This window comes from Boleophthalmus pectinirostris, unplaced genomic scaffold (genome assembly GCF_026225935.1).
Source record: "Boleophthalmus pectinirostris isolate CB_2022bp ecotype Guang Dong unplaced genomic scaffold, ASM2622593v1 HiC_scaffold_2, whole genome shotgun sequence".
Taxonomy (NCBI): Eukaryota; Metazoa; Chordata; class Actinopteri; order Gobiiformes; family Gobiidae; genus Boleophthalmus; species Boleophthalmus pectinirostris.
In genome coordinates, this window is record NW_026571152.1 from 12,547,933 (window position 1) to 12,567,293 (window position 19,361).

A 19,361-nucleotide genomic window follows, 5' to 3' on the forward strand; every position below is an offset into this window, starting at 1 on the left:
GATGCATTCTGGGACATGTAAGGAGAAGAAAGGAAACGGAACACAAAACTCACACCCGCTTGAAATTTTAAACATGTTTTTATTTCAATACAAAACAAACATGGAATATTTCGATTTCACACTTTTATTGCAGCATCCCATAATGGTTAGCCCCACCCATAATACTTTAAGCCCCCAACTCACCTCCCCTTTTATAAACAAACTTTTAATACAAAACTTTGGAACCACAAAAACATGAGAAATCTGAACCATGTGCAAATCAAAGCTTCACAGAAAAACAGTTGAACAGTCTCTGGGCAAAAGGAGTGACCTGGGTTTAACACAAGGAGTCAAATATCTAAAAGAGGGGGTATTTTACTTTTATGGGGTATTAATTGCTTATACATAACGCTTAAATCACCATGTTACCTCTTACTTTGAACATGGTATATTCACCCAAAACAATATATTAACATGTTTTATAGCTTTCACTTTTTACAATCAGCATGCATGCCGCTAATCAAACTACTGCACAATAAGTCAAGAATAGTCGTGTGAGAAAATGGCTGACGTAGGCTTCTGGGTGGAAACTTGTCTCGCATAGTTAATCGTAAGCAGGGTTCGAATAGGGCCTCAGAGAGATTGTTAAAAAACTCAAACATGCATGCATCTAAAACCTCTTAAGGCATGTTTTTGGTGAGGGAACCTCATAACATGGTAGAAAGCTCAAAAAAAGTTGATTTAGCATAATACCCCCTCTTCAACGATAATGATTAACAATGATTTTTAATATCAATGAAAATGTCTTTAACACGTTAGGCAGAAACTCTGAGCAAGACCCTGATGTGCGACAGTTTAGAGCTGCACAAACTCAGTATAACTAAGATTTAGTTTGTCTGAAATTAAATAATGTGTCACGCGTTTTTATATGATTCTTGTTCCTGATAGTTTGACCAAAAAAATCTGAAATCTAGAATGTGGGACAAACGTTTACTTTTTGTATATATTTCGTGATCAAAATAAAATTGCTTCAGAAGATGAGTGAAGTATCTTAGGAGTCAACTGATCTAAAACAGGTCTAAACCAGATCAGAATCAGCTGGACTTATACAGAAAAACAGCAGACATTTCATCTCATCTTTTTCTTTTGTACAGCCCTAAACACTTTGATAGTACTTAAACCCGTTGTAGACATGTTTTATACATTTGAGTTTTTAATATTTGCAGTATTTTAGGAGCAGGTGTCACTGGCTGCAGCCGAGCAACTCCATTCGCAGGGTGATGCGCCCGTGCCAGTCCCAGGGCAAAACTCGAACAAAGCGACAAAACAGAGGAGGATCAAACCGGTTTGTTTTATGAACGTTATTATCAGTGTTACCAGGAAAAATCTGAAACAAGAGACAAGCAGAGGGTTAGACCAGATTTAGTCCTGGTTCAGTCCTGATTCAGACCTGGTCTAGCCCCAGATTAGACTTGGTCCAGTCCTGGCTTAGTCGTTGTTTATTTCTAGTTTAGTCTTAGTGGTCCAGTCCTGGTTCAGTCCTGATTCAGTTCTACATAAGTTCTGTTTAATTCTAGTTCAGTCCTACATTTGTTCTGTTGTAGGCCTGGTTTAGTTCTAGTTCAGCCCTACACTTGTTCTGTTATTGTCCTGATTTAGTTCCATTTCAGCCCTACACTTGTTCTGTTATTGTCCTGGTTTAGTTCCAGTTCAGCCCTACACTTGTTCTGTTATTGTCCTGGTTTAGTTCTGGGTCAGTCCTACAGTTGTTCTGTTGTAGTCTTAGTTTGGCCCTGGTTTAGTCCTTGCCCAGTTCTTGCTCAGTCCTGGTTCAGACCTTGTCCTGGCCCTTGTGGTCCTGCACAGTGCTCCAGTCTTGTCCGTTGTTGCTGCAGGACACTTTAAATGCCGTCACAAACTGAATGTGCCCGAAGTCCTTGGCGCCCTGTGTGATGATCCCGGTCAGCTTCTTCGACGAGCCCAAGTCCACCTTAAAAATAATACGGACAACACCTCAGTTCCACCTTAAACAAAAGACGTAACACATCAAGTCCACATCAAAAATAATACACATAACATGTCAAGTTCAGCCTAAAAGTCCAACTTAAAAACTTGACACACAACATCTCATGTCCACCTAAAACATGCCTCTTGTCTGGTCTTGGTTCTGACCTGTATCCACTGGTTCTGATCATTCACAGCTGCAGTCCAGGCATTGGTTTTTCCCTGTTTGTCCAGTCTAGCGTATTCCGGTCTCCAGGTGAAAGAGTCCAGACCCCAAGTCCTAAAAGAGGACGAAGCTGAGATCTGAGAGTCCGAGATCAGACGAGAACGCATCCCCATCTGCTCCGAGCAACCTGGACATACAAGAAGATCAGAAGACAACCAAAGGGGCAGAGTCAGCGAAGCAGACAAAAGCAGGTAGGAGCAGGTACCGTTGAGTTCACAGCCGATGATCTCGAGACGCAGGGTACAGGCTCGACGACAAACTACAGGAACAATCCGAATGAACTGAGCCACGAGAGGAGGGTCCAACAGGGTGGTCTTAGGAGAGTCTTTGTCCATGTTCCCAGAGAACACCTGTAAGAAACAGAGACACAGAACACCCTCTGAGGCTCTGGAAGATCTGGTTATGATCCTCGTTTAGACCCGTTTTAGTCCTGGTCTAAGGTGTTGGTACTCACTACATCCATCAGTCTCTCTGGCAGTAGATGAAGTAGGTAGAAATCTGGTTATGATCCTAATCTACTCCTGGTCTTAGGTCTTGTTACTCACCAGATCTTTCCCGTCCCTCTGGTAGTAGGTGAAGTCAGTCCCATTGAGGCTGTAGGACACTTTAAAGGCCTTCACAAACTCTGAGTAGCCCAGACGCCCAGCCCCCTGAGAGACCAGACCAGAGATCCTCATGATCCGGGTCAAATCCACCTGTAACCAGAACCAAGTGAGACCAGAGTTAGACCAAAGATCAGAACCAAGAGACCCGGGTCTGACTGGTCAGAATTGATCATGCAGTGCATGTTTTTCATTACACAGATGGGAGGAGCTAGCCCGTTTTGAGGAAATAATGCAGAACAAAAAAAAAAAAGTTTTTTGGCATTTCGCGCCAATGAGCACAGGCCACTGAAAACAAAGTGATGCCATCGTGGGTTCATCTTATTATACTCCCATGGTGACATCACACTCCCTCAGTCTTTCTACCATTTCTTTATACCATCTGTGGGGGCGGGGCTGACCTGTATCCAGGGGTAGCGATCGTGAGGGGCAGGACTCCACGCATTGACAAGCCCTTTGAGGTTGAGTCGGGCGAGTTCTGGGCCCCAGCGCTGTAAACCCATCAGAGTGTACCGCACTGAGGAAGACCGCACCTGAGACTCTGCAATACCTCCTCCCTCCAGACCCAGACGAGAGATACAGCCTGAGGAGAAGCAGAGAACACGGTCTGGACAGGGTCTGATCTAGACAGGACTAAACCAGGTCTTAACTAGGTCTAAACCAGGTCTAAACCAGATCAAAACCAGAACTCACGCAGGTGGCAGCGTTTGCCCACGTAGGGGGAGGGGCAGGTGCAGGCAAAGTCTCCGTTTAGGTTTGAGCATTGTCCTTCGTTCTGACAGGGGTTCTTCTGGCACTCGTTTATGTCTGAAACGGGACACATGTGTTAGCAGGACACACAATAGTAAACAACATAAATGTTGGTGTTGGCAGATTGTAGAATGTCATGTCATACTCCCAGAGACAGATTTCCCTATTGATTACCAGTACATTGTACTTTACCATGAAATATCCAAGAGATAAATATACAAATGTTGAACCTGCTCATTTCAATTAGTGACTCAGTGTATTACAACAGAACTCTACATTTGAACAATATTAATTTTGGCTCTCCCCATCTGTATTAAATACGATTGGACTACAGAATATTACAATGTCATCTGAAACCCAGCAATAGTAAATACATGCTAAATTAATGTTCAGTAACAAGACAACTGTGACAGCTGTATTACATGTAACAAGACCAAGGACAGACCGATATATCGGGCCGATATTGCACTTTTTAACATATTGGTTATTGGCCTTAAATCTAAAGCATAGGCCAATAGTTAGTTTTTCAAAATAGATCCTACAGTCCCTGACAAAATTCTTGTTGCTTATCCATTTTGTAGAAACAAATGCTTATAACCTGACTTTAAATTAATCGATTGGTTTTAGAAATGTCTCATATGAAAGCTAAAACCCTCCCATATTATGCTCAATATACTAAAATAAATTTGCTTCACTGAAGAAAGATTGATCATTTAATGAACACAGAAAGGTCAGATTTTGGCAAGACAAAAGTCTTGTCGCCTTGTCATATGATGCACCCAATCCTAGATTACAGCCTCACCTGTGATCAGTTACTGATCAGTCAATTAGTGGGTGTGTATAAAAAGAACCCCAGCACACCAGACCTTCACATCAACTGCAACTTGACCTCTGACAACATGCCTAAGATCCACCCTGAGACCAAAGCGTTAATTATCAAGAGGCTGAAGACCAGATCCACTGCTGAGGTGGCTGACACCTTCAATGTGTCTCAGCGTCAAGTACAAAGAATAAGAAAAAGATCTGAAATGACTGGAGATGTTTTTGACAAGCCCAGGTCCAGCAGACCCCGCAAGACAACTGCTTGGGAGGACCGTTTGTTGATTCGAAAATCCAAGGCCAGCTCCTTTTCCACTGCAGCAGACTCCACCAGGCCTGGTCACCTCAAGTCCCTGTGTCAACCAGAACAGTTTGTAGAATTCTGTCTCGAAACGGCCTCCATGGTCGAATCAGTGCACAGAAACCAGCACTAAACAAAAGGCAATTAAAAAAACGTGTGGCATTTGCCAAGGCCCACAGCCTGCTAAAAGGATGGACACTGGAAAAGTGGCAGAAGGTGGATTTCTCAGATGAATCCTCGGTTGAATTACATCACAGCCACCGCAAATATTGCAGGAGACCTACTGGAGCCTGCATGGATCCAAGATTCACCCAGAAAACAGTTAAGTTTGGTGGTGGAAAAATCATGGTCTGGGGTTACATCCAGTATGGGAGTGTGCGAGACATTTGCAGGGTGGAAGGCAATATCAATAACCTAAAATATCAAGAAGTATTAGCTCCTCTTACATTCCCAACCATAAAAGGGGTCAAATTTTGCAGCAGGATGGTGCTCCATCGCATACTTCTATCTCTACATCAAAGTTTCTCAAGGCAAAGAAGATCAAGGTGCTCCAGGACTGGCCAGCCCAGTCACCAGACATGAACATCATTGAGCATGTCTGGGGTAGAATGAAAGAGGAAGCATGGAAGGCAAAACCAAAGAATCTTGATGAACTCTGGGAGGCATGTAAGACGCTTTCTTTGCTATTCCTGATGACTTCATCAACAAATTGTATGAATCATTGTCGAACCGCATGGATGCAGTCCTTCAAGCTCATGGAAGTCATACAAAATATTAAATATGGATCTCACAGCACCACTACTTCATTCACTGACGTTATGCCACATATTTTTGTATTTGAAGTAAATTATTTGTTAAATTTTCTGTAGGCGACAAAACTTTTGTCTTGCCAAAATCTGACCTTTCTGTGTTCATTAAATGATCAATCTTTCTTCAGTGAAGCAAATTTATTTTAGTATATTGAGCATAATTTGGGAGGGTTTTAGCTTTCATATGAGACATTTCTAAAACCAATCGATTAATTTAAAGTCAGGTTATAAGCTTTTGTTTCTACAAAATGGATAAGCGACAAGACTTTTGTCAGGGACTGTACATATGAGCTGAGCTTATTGGTCATGAAAAGCCCATATCGGTCTCTCAACTGTTAACTGAACATACACATAGGTGAAATACATATATATTAATACATGTGAATGTTTACTACAGTCAGCATGACAGACAGGCCCAAAAGAACATGTCTCAAACAGAACAACATTAGTTTTACACATTTTACTCGACACAACAGCCCCCACATGCATCAGAAACAGTGAGAGAGAGAAAAAGAAACACCAGGGGGAGACACTCTCCTGTAGGTTACACTGCACAGTTGAATGCCCTTTCAGTGAAATGTTTGACTCCAGTCACAAAAGTCTAAAACTACAGACTAAATACTGTTAGTCCTGCTTTAGTCCTTGCTGAATCTTCATTTAGTCCCAGTTTTGTCCAGGTTTGTCCTGCTTTAGTCCTGGTTCAGTCCTACAAACTCAAAGAGTTTCTCAAACTCAGACTTTTCTTGGAAGACAGAACTTGGAATAAACCAGGACTGAATAAAAACTGAACAAGGGCAACACCAAGACTAAATCAAGACGAAATAAAGATTAAACCAATAGGGCTGGAACGATTCTGTTTTGCAACAATTTGACACTTATCTTATGCGTCACAATTCGATTTTCTTTTCATTTTAGTTGGGTCACTTTTTTAAATGATTTGCTAAAATGACACTATTAGCCTCCTGCTTTAATTTAATCTACATGTGATCAAGTCAGGAGTTTTTTGTATTAGCTTAGTGATTTGGGTTACAGCTCTGAATTTTTAATCATTGAATAAACTGTCTCAGATGTCTGTATGTGGTTTATGATATGCTACTTATAGGCTATTAGACATAAACATCATCTTCAAATCTTTTGATTTATGCATTTATTTATTTTGATCATCTAAAGTCTCCTCCTCCTAACTTTCATGATGGTGTATCTGTCCTTTTCTGATTTGTTCCCAGTAGTAAAAATAGATTTTGATTTCCGTTAAATAACTCAACATGAATCTCATTTTCCTTCCACAGTTGTATTCATAATCGTCTGAATCCCTGGAGGAAACTGCTGCCACATTCTTAACTCTGACTCAGGCCTTTCTCCCTTGCAGAAGAACATTTTTGTAAATATAGTAGATTTTTGTTATTTTTCCTTCTCTTTCTGGTAGTAGATGTTGAATTCTGTATCTTGACCTTCTCACACACAGATTCTGAACCACGCTGTTTGAGATAACTCCAGATTCTGTCTGTGTCATCACCTCTGGCTCTTCATTTAAGCAGGTCAACCAATCCTCTGGTATATTTAGAGATTTTTTTTTCTTTTTGTTCTCTCTCTTTGTAGAGGTAGTGGTTAAATCCTGGATCTCCACCTTCTCACACAGGGTTTCTTCAGTTTGTTGTATCTTCTGGTTCTTCGTGTGTATATTTAAAGCAAGAGAACCAAACCACCTCATCAAACTGGGGAATTTGAACCACACTCAATTAGCTGAACAACTGGCTCATTTGTGAGGTCTTGTTGCATTTTCACCTGTTGGTTTACAGCTAGCGGTGTCTTCTCCTGGACCTGGTCATCTCACCTTCGTTCAAGGGAAATGACCTCAGCAACATTTCTACAAAATGGAAATTGTCTGTGGTCTCGTCCACAGTTTAAGAAGGAGCACTTAAAAACATTCTCTGGTAGAGTAGACTTCTCCACACAGATGGTGACCACACTGTGATAGACGTTGTCCCCTGGGGGGCCAAGCTCAATGTGACTTACATGGTCATTGATCTGAGTGATTTTAGGCTCCAGACTGGTGACTATTGCTATGTTTAAAAATTCCATTCCATATTTGAACCTTGTTAAAGAAGAGTTTTTTACTCTTATTTATTTTTTATAAATTTTATAATAACAATCTAAAACCTATCTGCTGTGGAAACTGTGGTACTATCAAGGTCTAAAATCTTCAAACCAGCATAGTCAGTATTAGAGAATACCCACCCTGTTGTAGATTTATTTAGCAGATGTGGCAAAAATAAAAAATTAAATACTATGAATAGGTTTAAATAGGGCCTACGACAAAACAAATGTGTGATTCTTGAATAAAACCCATTGATTGGATGATTTAAGCCCTGGATTTGCCAATTCCTACTAAACAAAAGGTAAAGTTAGCTGTTAACATGAAATTACATGACATCACAAGGTGGAACGGAGCATTTTGAACTTTGGAGATATAGACAGACTAATAATAAAGTGTTACTCAAAAATATGAATGTGAATGAAACAAAACACAACTCCAGGTGTGTTTTTGAGAAGGTAACTACATTATAACATGGCTTAAAGCTCACAAGAGTCAATTTTGCATAATATAGGACGTTTAACGTGAAAGTGAGAATGCTTTGACAGCGCATGGAGGGTCACGTGAGAATCGAACACAAAATCAAATTGAAACACCAAAATCGAACATTTCAACTTTTTTGGAGAATTGTTCCATCCCTATAAACCAGGACTGAATCCAGACTGAACAGGGACTACATAAAGACTAAACCAGGACTAAACCAGGACTCCTCTCTCTTCTTCTCTCTTCTTTCTGTTTTGAACAGTTTTTTGCCGCTGTGTTTTCCGCCCGGCGACAGGAGCAGCTGACCACACGCTGTGCTCTGATTGGCTGAGGAGGCGGGCTGAGTCGTGTGAGGACACTTCTATAAATACACTCGGATTCAAATGTTTTATATCAGAATGTTTCATGGGTTTGGACCAGGATCTTAACTGCTTTACAAGGTTAGGAATAAGTGGATCCACACTGGTTTTAGAGGAGTCTGAGGAAAGGCAGAGGCAGTGGTTAGTGTTGCAGCATCACCTCCACAGCAGCAGTCAGGTTTAGACCAGGTTAGACTGATGTTAGTCCTACACCAGGGTTAGTTCTCAGATAGTGCTGGTTGAGTTGTGGTTCAGTCCTGGTTGAGTCCTGGTTTAGTTCTCACATGTTACCTTGTGTGGAGGACAGGTGAGATCCTGGGACTCCTGTGGACACAGGTCAACATCATTGGACCTCCTTCAGCTGTTCTCTAACTTCTCTCAGGTACACTTATAAACTCTCTGCTAAGGCTGGGCAATTGATGCTTTGCAGCTGATGTCGTCAACATTCCCTGGGGATGTGATGCTAACTGTAGGCACTGTTCTGTCTGAATCTGTTAACTTCAATCAGACTTTGGACTGTTAAACAAATCCCTCTTAAACATTACAGTCACAAGCTAATGAGCATTAGCCAACTATGCTATGAACTATGAACGCTCGTACTCGTCACAGGCTCCTGAAAATTAGCCGTTTCAATGCATTTTGTGTTTTTTCATTGAGCTTCACATTTTTTCAGATTTCAGAGCTTCTTAAAACTTTTTTGACAGTGTTTGCGAATGTGTGCATTGTTTCTCCATGGTAACTGCTGAACATTCTACCATAAACAACATACACGCAGAAGAACACCCCCAATGTGATGTGATGGCAAAGAATCAGTTAACTGAGGGATTGAGAGATAGTGATGTGTAGTGTCTAATGGTCAATGGGCCGACATTCATAGGTGGGTGTGCGTCTGTTAGCGTGTTAGGTGTGGGGTTAAGTACTCTGTAGGTGCTCTCTCTCGCTGTGTTAGGTACTCACATGTCTCTTGTGTAGTCTCCTGAGGACACAGTAGTACTGACTGAACACCTCTCCTCTGCTGTGTGTGTGTACTCTCTGGAGTAGTGTAGGTACTCTCTCTCTCTCTCTGTTAGGTACTCACGTGTCTCACAGTGCACTCCTGTAGTCTCTGGAGGACACACACAGCGGTACTGGCTGAACACATCTCCTCTTCGTTTCTCTGACACCACCTCACACTCTCCATCGTTCAAACACGGGTTTGGACTGCACGGACCTGAGAAGAGACCAAAGACTAGGACTGAGACCTGGACTAGACCAAAACTAAAACTGTACTGAACCAAGACTGAACTAGGACTAATGCAGACTAAAGCAAGTGAAATACCAGGTCAGAACCAACACTAAACCTCTCTCTCTCTCAAATGTCTCTCTCTGCAGTAGTACTTGTTTACCTCTATTCTCTCTATAGTAGAAGCTATACCAGTCTCTTTCTCTGTGCATTTGTCTCTCTCGCCCCTGTGTCTCTCCCCTGTAGTACAGTAGTGTATATCAGACTCATGCCTCATCTGTCTCCCTATTCCCCTCTAGTTCTTACCAGTCTCCTTCTCGGTGCAGTTGTCTCCACTGTGTCGCTCACCTGTAGTACACCAGGATATATTTGTGGTCATACCAGCTTGTCAAAGCCTAATCCCTGAGAGCTAAGCAAGGATGGGAGACTTGGATGGGAGACACAGGTGCCACAGTGTTGCGCCAGTCGTAAAAACTTGTTGTGTTCTTAGGCAAGGCACTTCACCCACACTGCCTAGTATGAAAGTGGTGTGTGCATGAGTGATGGTGGTGGTCGGAGGAGCCTATGGTGGCTACAATAGTAGTTTACCACCACTGAGTGTGGAGTGAATGAATGTAGAGCATCTCTGAGTGTCCAGAAAACCACTATATAAAACTGAAGCAGTATTATTCATTATTATTGTATCAGACTAACCTGTCTCTCTCTCGGTGCAGTTGTCTCCGGTGAATTCTTCAGGGCAGATACAGAAAACCTCTGATCCAGAGGTGACGCAGGTCCCTCCATTTGCACAAAAGTTCACTTCGCACAGGTCTCCTACAAAATAAAAGACATTAAAACATTTACACAAGTCTCCTCCTAGTAAAAAATATTTATGAATACAGTGTATTATTAATGAAATCAAAAACTATTTATTCTTTTTGGCAATTTAGATTCAATAATGCCTTTGTCTTTGCATTAAAGTGTCTTTGTCATGTGTTTTAGAGTCTGTATGGTTCAGATAATCAGTACAATTATTAAAATGCAGCAACTTATTTTATGTAATCGATCTTCACAATCAGTCGATTAATCGTTGCAGTGTGGATTTCAACACAAGCCTGCAGTCACCTTTGAAACTCTCAAACTCATGTTGACCTGAATTTTTACCCTCTGATTTCAAATGCCCACACTTCCTGTTTCCTGCTTGGGATGGAGAATTTCCTGTGATAGAGAGGGCTGAAAACTCTGTAGTTTAGTCCTCTACAAAAATGTTCTGAAATGTCCCTGTGCTATTAGATGCCCTCCCTGTGTGTGCATGGGGTCTTCTGTGTAAAAGACCTCTCGAAAATGTTCTGAAACGCATTGGATTCTTGGATGAGTTCAGATTTCAGTCTCTCTTAGATATGAATGCTCCTGGACACCTCAAGACAGGAGCAAAGACAGGAACACAGACAGGAGCACAAACAGGAGCACAGACAGGAGCAGAGAGCTGAATCTGCCCCAGGGCAGACTGAGACTAAAGCCAGCCTCTTTCACACTCAGAGATTTCACGGTGAGTGAGTGTGAATGGGACTGGACTGAACTAGACTGGACTATAATAATAGGACTATAGAGGGTCTATTCAGGGTCCATAAAAGGACTGCAGAGAATATGGTCATCAGGATGAAAGGTGGGGGCGGAGTCCCATCACAGAGCAGCCCTGGTCACATGATTCTCCTCACATGAGGTAAACACTTAAAAGCTGCACTGTGGAACTTTTCCAGGGGAGCATCCAGCACCTGCTTGGCTGCATGGTGGTGTTAAGTGCTTTGCCTGAAATGTTCCACAGTACACGTTAAATGTATCTCCATGGAGGCAAGTAGATGACACTTAAGCCAAGTTACAGGTCAGACCTATGGAGTGACAAATGTACAGTTTTTAAAGATATTCAGGAGCAATAAAGGCATCTGCAGTGAATAAATGCCAGGCCCAACTTTAAGTGTAATGCCATAGTGTGGAACAAGCTGGTAGTGGACCATCAACCAGAAAAGCAACCCATCCAGTCTCACTGTGACAAAAGATTCAGATTTGGAAAAGCGATGTGTGGGGTTATTACATCATACATTAGGTCATATGACAACATGATAATAATAATAATAATGACATAATACACATGTCCTAATTCTCTGCAGCAGTCACATCTGGCTCAGAGTTTAAAGTGTATTTGACAGATGAATATATTTTTCTAATTCTGCCTTGGTTTGGTGGGATTGTACCTATTTATCATCTTTTTACGTGTGTTAAGTGACGGTTTGTGGAAAAGTACAAAAAAACAGACAGTAGCATTGTAAGTTGTAAAACAGAATCCCTCTGCCTTTGTCATCAACATAGAAAACTTCATCCAAAATACAGCGACAATTTACTGTTAGAGAATTTTTATGTTATAAACATTTCTCATTTAAAGGCCGATTCATGTAAAGGTAATCATGATGTAGTATAAGTTATCAACATTGGCTTTTTGTTTTGTCTTGTTTTGTTGTGTTCAAGCTGTATAAGGTGATCTTGCTGATGCACTGGCTGACTCATTAAGATAATGTACCGGGAGAAACAAATAATAAAGGTAAACATCATGAGGTTAACACAGGACTCTGGGGAATTGCTAGAGGCTATCTACCACCTGGAATGTGAAATCTGTGTATAATGGGGGGCTGTGTCAGTGGAAGCTTGTCAGTCATGAGAAAACGTGAACAATAGGTACTGTATTCAAAGTAACCTACTGTATGATAATTGTGTGCTCTACAATAAAAGGGCGTTGGAGAGAAGAGAGCTTCAGTTAGGATGAGACAGGCAGCTCTCTCCTACTCCTTGCGCAAGTAAAACGAACCACTGTGTCTCTGGCGTGTTCTTTAATGATTGAGGTCGGGGTAAATTCCCTGACATTTACGCACAAGGAAGGCATTTTTCTGACAGTTTAAACCTTCATTTAACTAAATAAATGTGTTATTCGTCTAATCATAATTATTGTGTAATATAGACAAGTTTTGGCCCTTGTTCACATTACGGTTGCTAGGTGACAGTTATAGACTTACCTCTACATATGTCACATCTGCCACCCGTGTCAAACATTACAATCTTCAAAAGAGTCTAACCTGTCCAATGCACCTTAAACTATACATACAACAATCTACAATATATCAGCTCTAATGATGAATATGAATATTGAACATGCCGTTTAAATACAACATTTTTCATATTATACTACTATTACCGGTGTATCATATCATATAATAAGATAAGAGATTAAACTCACAATTCACAAGTTTAGTTTGTTTTGTAATGATTTTTTCCAAATAAATAGCATTTTTATGTTATTTTTTTACATTTTTGCATGAACTCCCGTGTACATGTAGTTTTGGGAGTACAGTTTGGGTCACATACACAGAGATACAGAATCGTTTTGAGATTTGTTGATCTGCAGTCTTTAGTCCAACAAGAATTTATTTAGTGGAATACAGCCTGACTCTCCATAGTCTCTGAGGTTTTCAAAAGCAGCTCAGAGCTCAGAGCAGAGGCAGAACGTCAGCACAGACCAAAGATGTGAGGATTTAGAACGAAGGGAACACCATGTGAGGATTTAACGCTTTACATCAAAAATTAAATCCTGTTAACACGTGCACAACGGGACTCTGTGATCCTCCATGTGCTCCAACAGAGATATGAATGTTTATATGACCAAAAAACAAGATTAAACTCCACCTGAACTCACCAACTCTGATCCAAACTGTAATTGTGTCCAGGAGCATTCACAGCTAAAAGAGAAACTGAAATCTGAACTTTAAACTCAAAAGACAATCCCAGCAGAGGTCTAAACTACAGGGTTAGCAGCTTTTACACAGAATATGACCTGTGGAGACACAGGGAGGGCATCTGACACACAGAAGGAGGGCATCTAACTCACAGGAGAATTTCAAGGCATGCTTGCAGAGGTCGAAACTTAAGGGAGAACAGGATTTTCAATAAAGACATGATATCTTGTTCTTTGATAAGGACACACAAGTAGGTCAGGTCATATCAACATGCTATGTCATTTTATATCATATTTACATAAGATGAATATTAACGTTTACAATATGACACCAAATTGACTCTTATGAGCTTTAAGTTGTTAAAATGTTGTTTCCTCATCAAAAACGTACCTGGAGTGTTTTTTCTTTCATTCACACATCTCTTATTATAGGGATCTTCTTAATTAGTCTGTCTACATTTCCAAACCTTGTTATGTCATGTAGTGGTAGTTTTCAAGTTAACCTTTTACCTTTAGTTCAGTAAAGATTGGCAATTCCAGTGCTGAAATCATCCAAATGATTCTAGTGTATGGAGTTTAAAAACAGAGTGGAGCACTTCCTGTATTACTACATGATATCACAAGGTGGAACAAAGTGTTTTTTTGTTTGAGAGAAGAACGCAGCCTAAATATGCACGATTTGTGTTAAACATGTGAATAAAACAACACAACTCCAGGTATGTTTGATGTAAAATGGGTGATTTAAATGAATGCCACTAAAGTCTTAAGAGAAAGAAAAGAGATCTGACAAGTTGGACCAGTTTAATGTGAGATGGGCCAAGTGCACAACTCAGAACCACAGAGTGACTCACACTGAGCTGTTACAGACCATACACACTAAACAGAAACATAACAACACTACAGTTAGAGATAGGGATAGGCAATTCATCTCATTAATTGAATTAAGTTATCAAGATTTTGAAAAATTCCAAAGCAGTGAAATTGAGAATTATTATGAAATAGGTTTACTCTGATAACTGTTTCTTACTGGCAAAGCAGGTTATTGCGTAATTAAACAACTAACATACATAAAATCAATTGTAATGTGATTTACTGCCTATATTTAATCTTTAGGGAGTGATTTTGACCACTGTAGTCTCTTATTTATTTATAATACAATGAGCAACAAGTCTAATTGTGTTCTGACAATGTAGCCAAGGTTATTCAGAACAAATCTAACTGAGGTCAGGTTACAATTCCTTAAAAAATAGGATATGGAAAATTTACATTTTATTTTTTGGCCATATCGCTTTAAGTAGTAGCAGCAGAAGTAGTAGTAGTGGCACAGTAGTATAGTAATGCAATGTTGAGAAAATCCATTTGTATGTGTTTGTAAGAAGTCCAAATTAAATTGAATCCAGCCATCATATTGCCAACCCATGACGCAAACATGCATTTAACCATATAAAAATAAAGCTAGTGTGCCACAAGAATAAATATAGAAAATGTCTTTAAATGTCTTTACAAAACTGTTAGAACTATATACTTTATCTCTGAGAAATGTAAACTTCTGCAGGAGACAAATTCATTGTGACTGAGGTGAGTCTGGGATCGTCACCACAATAACAACAGTGAGTCAGAAATACTACACTGTCAACAAGTCCTTCTAACTGTCAGTGGCCTTGCTCACATGCACACCAAAAGTCGGATTATGATTGCTGCACTTTTAAGATGATTTAAATGGCTGAAACCAGATGATTTAGCTGTTGACGTGTCATTTTAATAACAGTGTTTCCGTTTCACACAGGAGACTATGATGGCCCCCTTAGTCTCAAATTCTCCCCCAGAGGCTAAAAACAACCTAAAGGATGTAACTAAATTAGACCTTGTCACTCACTGTATTATCATGAACTTATAAAGAGACTACACTGGATAAAATGAGGGCTTAAAGATATACTTTGCAGCTGATATAAACAACATTCCCTGGTGGTGTGACGCTAACTATAGGCTCTACTCTGTCTGAAGCTCTGTTACTCAAGTTAGACTTTAATCTGTGCTTTATTTTAGCACAATTTGCTGTTAAACAAGTCTTTTTAAAAAGAACATTACAATCACAAGCCAGCTATTTTTTTCAATTAGTCACTCTCACCTTTTTGTTGAAAATCAAACATCTAAACAGGACCACAAACACCTGTACTGATCACAGGTTCCTGAAAATGACCTGCGTGAACTTGGTCCCATATCAAACGCAAACCTACACAAAAACTATGTTAATTGTTTGTGCTTCATTTGTGACGTTTTGTCCTGCTTTTGTTTTTGTTTGTGCCATTATGGCCAATAACGTCACCCCGCCTCCACGAAAATGTTAAAAACTTGCAAAAAATTTGCAAACGATTACAAAAATTCTTTCTGTTTTGTTTGTGCTTTTGTTAATATTTTACTTTTTGCATTGATTTTTTTAAGTTATTTATTTATTTTGCTGATTACATTATGTCATGTCCGGCTCCATGTCATTTTTGGCCAGAAATCTAATATCTCAAAATCTAAAGCAGCACGAATGAAATGTTTTGCAGAAGAAAACAGCACAAATGAGGCACAAACAACTGATTTTGTGTAGGTTTGCGTTGAAGGGGGGGACCAACTTCATGCAAGTCTGAAAATGTGCTGCTTAAACCCATTTTGTTGCCTTTCCTCGTCTTTCCTTGTTTTCAGACTGTCTTACACTTTTTTGATAGTTATTACCAATGTGTTTATTGTGTCACCATGGTAACTGCTGAACAGTCCACAATAGGCATATAGGCAGAGCACCCCCAGCGTGATGTCACTGCAAAATATCACTAGGCAGTAAGTGGCAATTAAGAAGGATTTATGCCCCCATAATCTTAACAAAAACCTATGGGAAACAGTGAAATAATCTTGTAAATCCTAAAATTAGATTTAGAGTGTGCATGTAATCACAGACAGTGTCACCAGCAGCAGCCACATAAACTCACATCACAATATGAAACTGTCACTAACCAAATCTCATATGTGCTTTTCGAATCACAAACAAACTAACCAATTCTCTACAACCACCTCATAAACTTAATCAATTTTTACCCCTACACCTTTAGTTTGTCTAGATTCAAATTGGACTGGACAAACACACGGAGGAGACACGGTCAAGTTTAACTCAGATCAGACCAGCATGAGTCAGATACGAGGCAAGTTTATTTCTATGGCACGATCCGGACACAAAGCAATTCAAAGTGCTTTTCAAATTAACGAAAACATTAAAAACACAATACAAGTAAATTATATATATAAAAACCTTTCAGTCACACAGCTAAACAGAACCGAGGAGGTTAACAGCGGCTCACAACCAGAATCGTCACTGATTTAAATCCAAAAACACGCGTGAAGTCTGCACCGGACCGTCACAAACTCATCTCACACTGTCTTATGGTTCTTTGGGCTCAGTTAGTACAGTTTTAACTCGATTAACCAGTTTAAAGCCAGTCTGTTTACACCATGTCCCATACACTCCCCATGGTTCACTCACACATAACGGTCCGGACGGAGCTCGGGACAAACGGAAAAAACACGTCGAAAACAAGCGTCTTACCGTGGACTGCGAGCACCAGCGCCGCCAATAAAAGTTCCCCCAGGAGCAGGGTCCGTGCGCGGAGCTCCATGACCGCGGCTGGAGTGGTTTGTGCCCGAGGAGGAGCTGTTTTTCTGGGCTAAAATCGTCGCTCCGCTCTGAGCGCTCTGTTCCGTGTGTGTTCCGTGACTGTTGCGTGTCTACTGCGTGTCTGTTCCGTCTTAGCTGCGCTCTTCTCTTCCAGTGGGACCACGTGCGCCCCGAGCAGCAGCGGCCAATCAGAGGAGCCCAGGCCCGCGCGGATCCCCGCTCTGTGCGCTGGCATGTGTTTCCTCGTCTCCTGACCGTGGCTCCTTACCTCCTCGTTTCCTCAGTTGTTTGTCCCGCCCCCAGAGGACATACGCCCAATAGGGAACACCCACCTCCTCGTCTATTGGCTGAGGATGTGATTGACAGCTAAAGAGACGATGAGGTTAGGAGACGAGGAGGCTAGGGGACGAGGAGGAGGTGGAGAGAATGGGACGAGCCTGTTAAGGTTTTTCTTTTGATTTTATCCCTTGTGCCTTATTGAGTCTTAGTTTTTCGTTGACCTAATTATTCCATACATTATCATAAATAGTCAGCCATTTACATGCCAGTTTATGCCTAATGCCACGTACAGCACATTTGAATTACAAGAGATAAGTCAGTAATAATTTACTCTGGCTGTTATCTGGCTCTTAGTGTACCCTATCAGAGTGGATAGTTATCAGTGTAACTGGCCTGTCAGAGTAGATAATTATTATATATCCTTGTTACTGGCTCAGCATTATGAACTATCAGTGGGAAGATTGAGTTTGTTGCATGTTTGGTTTTTGTTTTGTTTTTTTGTTTTGGTTTGCTGTCAGTCATAGACTTTTACTGGAAATGCCTAGTTTCATTTCTGTTATCATTTATGGAGAAAAAAAAAACCCTCTCTTTTTTTACTGCACATTTTCCAGGAGTCTCAGATTAAGTAAAGTTAGAAAGCTTTTCAAAGTTGTACTAAAATTGGGTATTTTTTCCAGCTCTAAATCTGTCTCACAATTTTTTATTGAATTATGAAAATTTTCTTTCTTTTTTTTTCCGAATTCATGTTTGTTCCTCTCCATCTTTTACACAGTCATTCATCATCATCATCATCAGCAGAAGTGAGTTCTGTGTAAGTGTGAATGAGACCGAAACAAAGGAGTATGTGGTCTGTGTGAGCAGATTCAACTGAAAACTAGTTCTCTAAAAACACTTTCAGTGGTTTGAATCTTTCATTTCAGTGAAATAGAAATATTATAAGTTATGTGTCCTATTCTGGACCTGTATGCACCTTTTCTGCAAAATAGACTTATCAGAGCTTTTAATCATGTTATAGGTGTTTCCGCTCACCTGAAGTTATATTTAGAGTGATTCATGCATGTCTTTAATCGCTTATTTTCAAATTCCATTTTGCAGATCAACTTGTTTTCACTGGTTAGCTCCCACTGGACATCACAGTATTCTAAGTGTCATATACACATGTCAAAGAAAAGTGTTAGAATAATTGTATATGTTATCCCATATTTTCTATGTATTGTTTTTGTGTGAATAATGTTTTGTGCTTAATAAGTATGCAGTGACCTGTCACCCACTCTGCACACCGCGAAAACAATGACTTATTCAGCTCTTTGCTGGGAAAGAGGACAGCTCTCAAGGTTGGCAGAAAGGAGGGGAAGCGCTGTTCCTAAAGATGCTACAAAGATGCTACACCTTATCGGCCACCTGCTGTTGATATACATATTTGCACAATGAAATCATGTCTGGTGTTTCTACTGTTTTTTGCTGTTTTCAACCCCTCCCCTTTAGAGAAACACCCATAGTAACCAGGGACCCTCTTATGACAATAAAAAGAGGAGACGCAGAGAGTGCATCAGAGCGGGTAGAGACTGTAACGGTAAATGCACTCTCTGTCCGCCCTCCTCATGAGAAAACGATATTAATCTCTTGTCTTTCTTCTTATTTTTACAATGTTTAGGTGGGCTTAAACCTGACAAAAAGTAGTGGTTGTTTGAATAATATTTTTTCCCCTGAGCTTGGTCATATTTCCTTGGTCATATTTTATAAACCCACTGTCAAAACAGGTGCAACTGCAGGGTTTAGACTAAAAATACAAGACTCACTTCTGTAAAAATGACCTCAGACATCACAAGATGTTCATACCTGGAGTCTACCCCACAAAGTCAAAATAACTACTCTGCCACAGGAACATCAGGAGGACATGCACACTCGACTCAAACAGATCAGGAGTCTAACCCACAACCTCCTTACCAAGAGGAGGGGACAGGATAACCACTCTGCCACATGTTGGGGATTATTCTGGATTAAACTCTGATAATCCTCAC

At 40.4% G+C, this 19,361-nt stretch overlaps 1 protein-coding gene across 3 annotated transcripts; it reads right to left on the reverse strand.

The window, feature by feature from the left end:
* Positions 1–59: 59 nt before the first annotated feature.
* Positions 60–17,206, reverse strand: LOC110160310 (lactadherin-like). Of its 3 annotated transcripts, XM_020924940.2 has the most exons (11): positions 16,993–17,204; positions 10,343–10,462; positions 9,506–9,637; positions 8,719–8,751; positions 3,505–3,618; positions 3,213–3,394; positions 2,755–2,904; positions 2,415–2,559; positions 2,152–2,336; positions 1,817–1,969; positions 60–1,366 (listed from the first exon to the last, which is right to left on the reverse strand). In XM_020924940.2, the coding sequence occupies exons 1-11, from the start codon at positions 17,060–17,062 to the stop codon at positions 1,223–1,225; spliced, it is 1,428 nt and encodes a 475-aa protein (XP_020780599.1). In that variant the 5' UTR covers positions 17,063–17,204; the 3' UTR covers positions 60–1,222. The 3 variants fall into 3 exon arrangements, with proteins under 3 accessions (XP_020780599.1, XP_020780600.1, XP_020780598.1); XM_020924941.2 differs by lacking the exon at positions 8,719–8,751 and having other exon boundaries at positions 16,993–17,202; XM_020924939.2 differs by lacking the exon at positions 8,719–8,751 and having other exon boundaries at positions 2,152–2,559; positions 16,993–17,206.
* Positions 17,207–19,361: the final 2,155 nt, after the last annotated feature.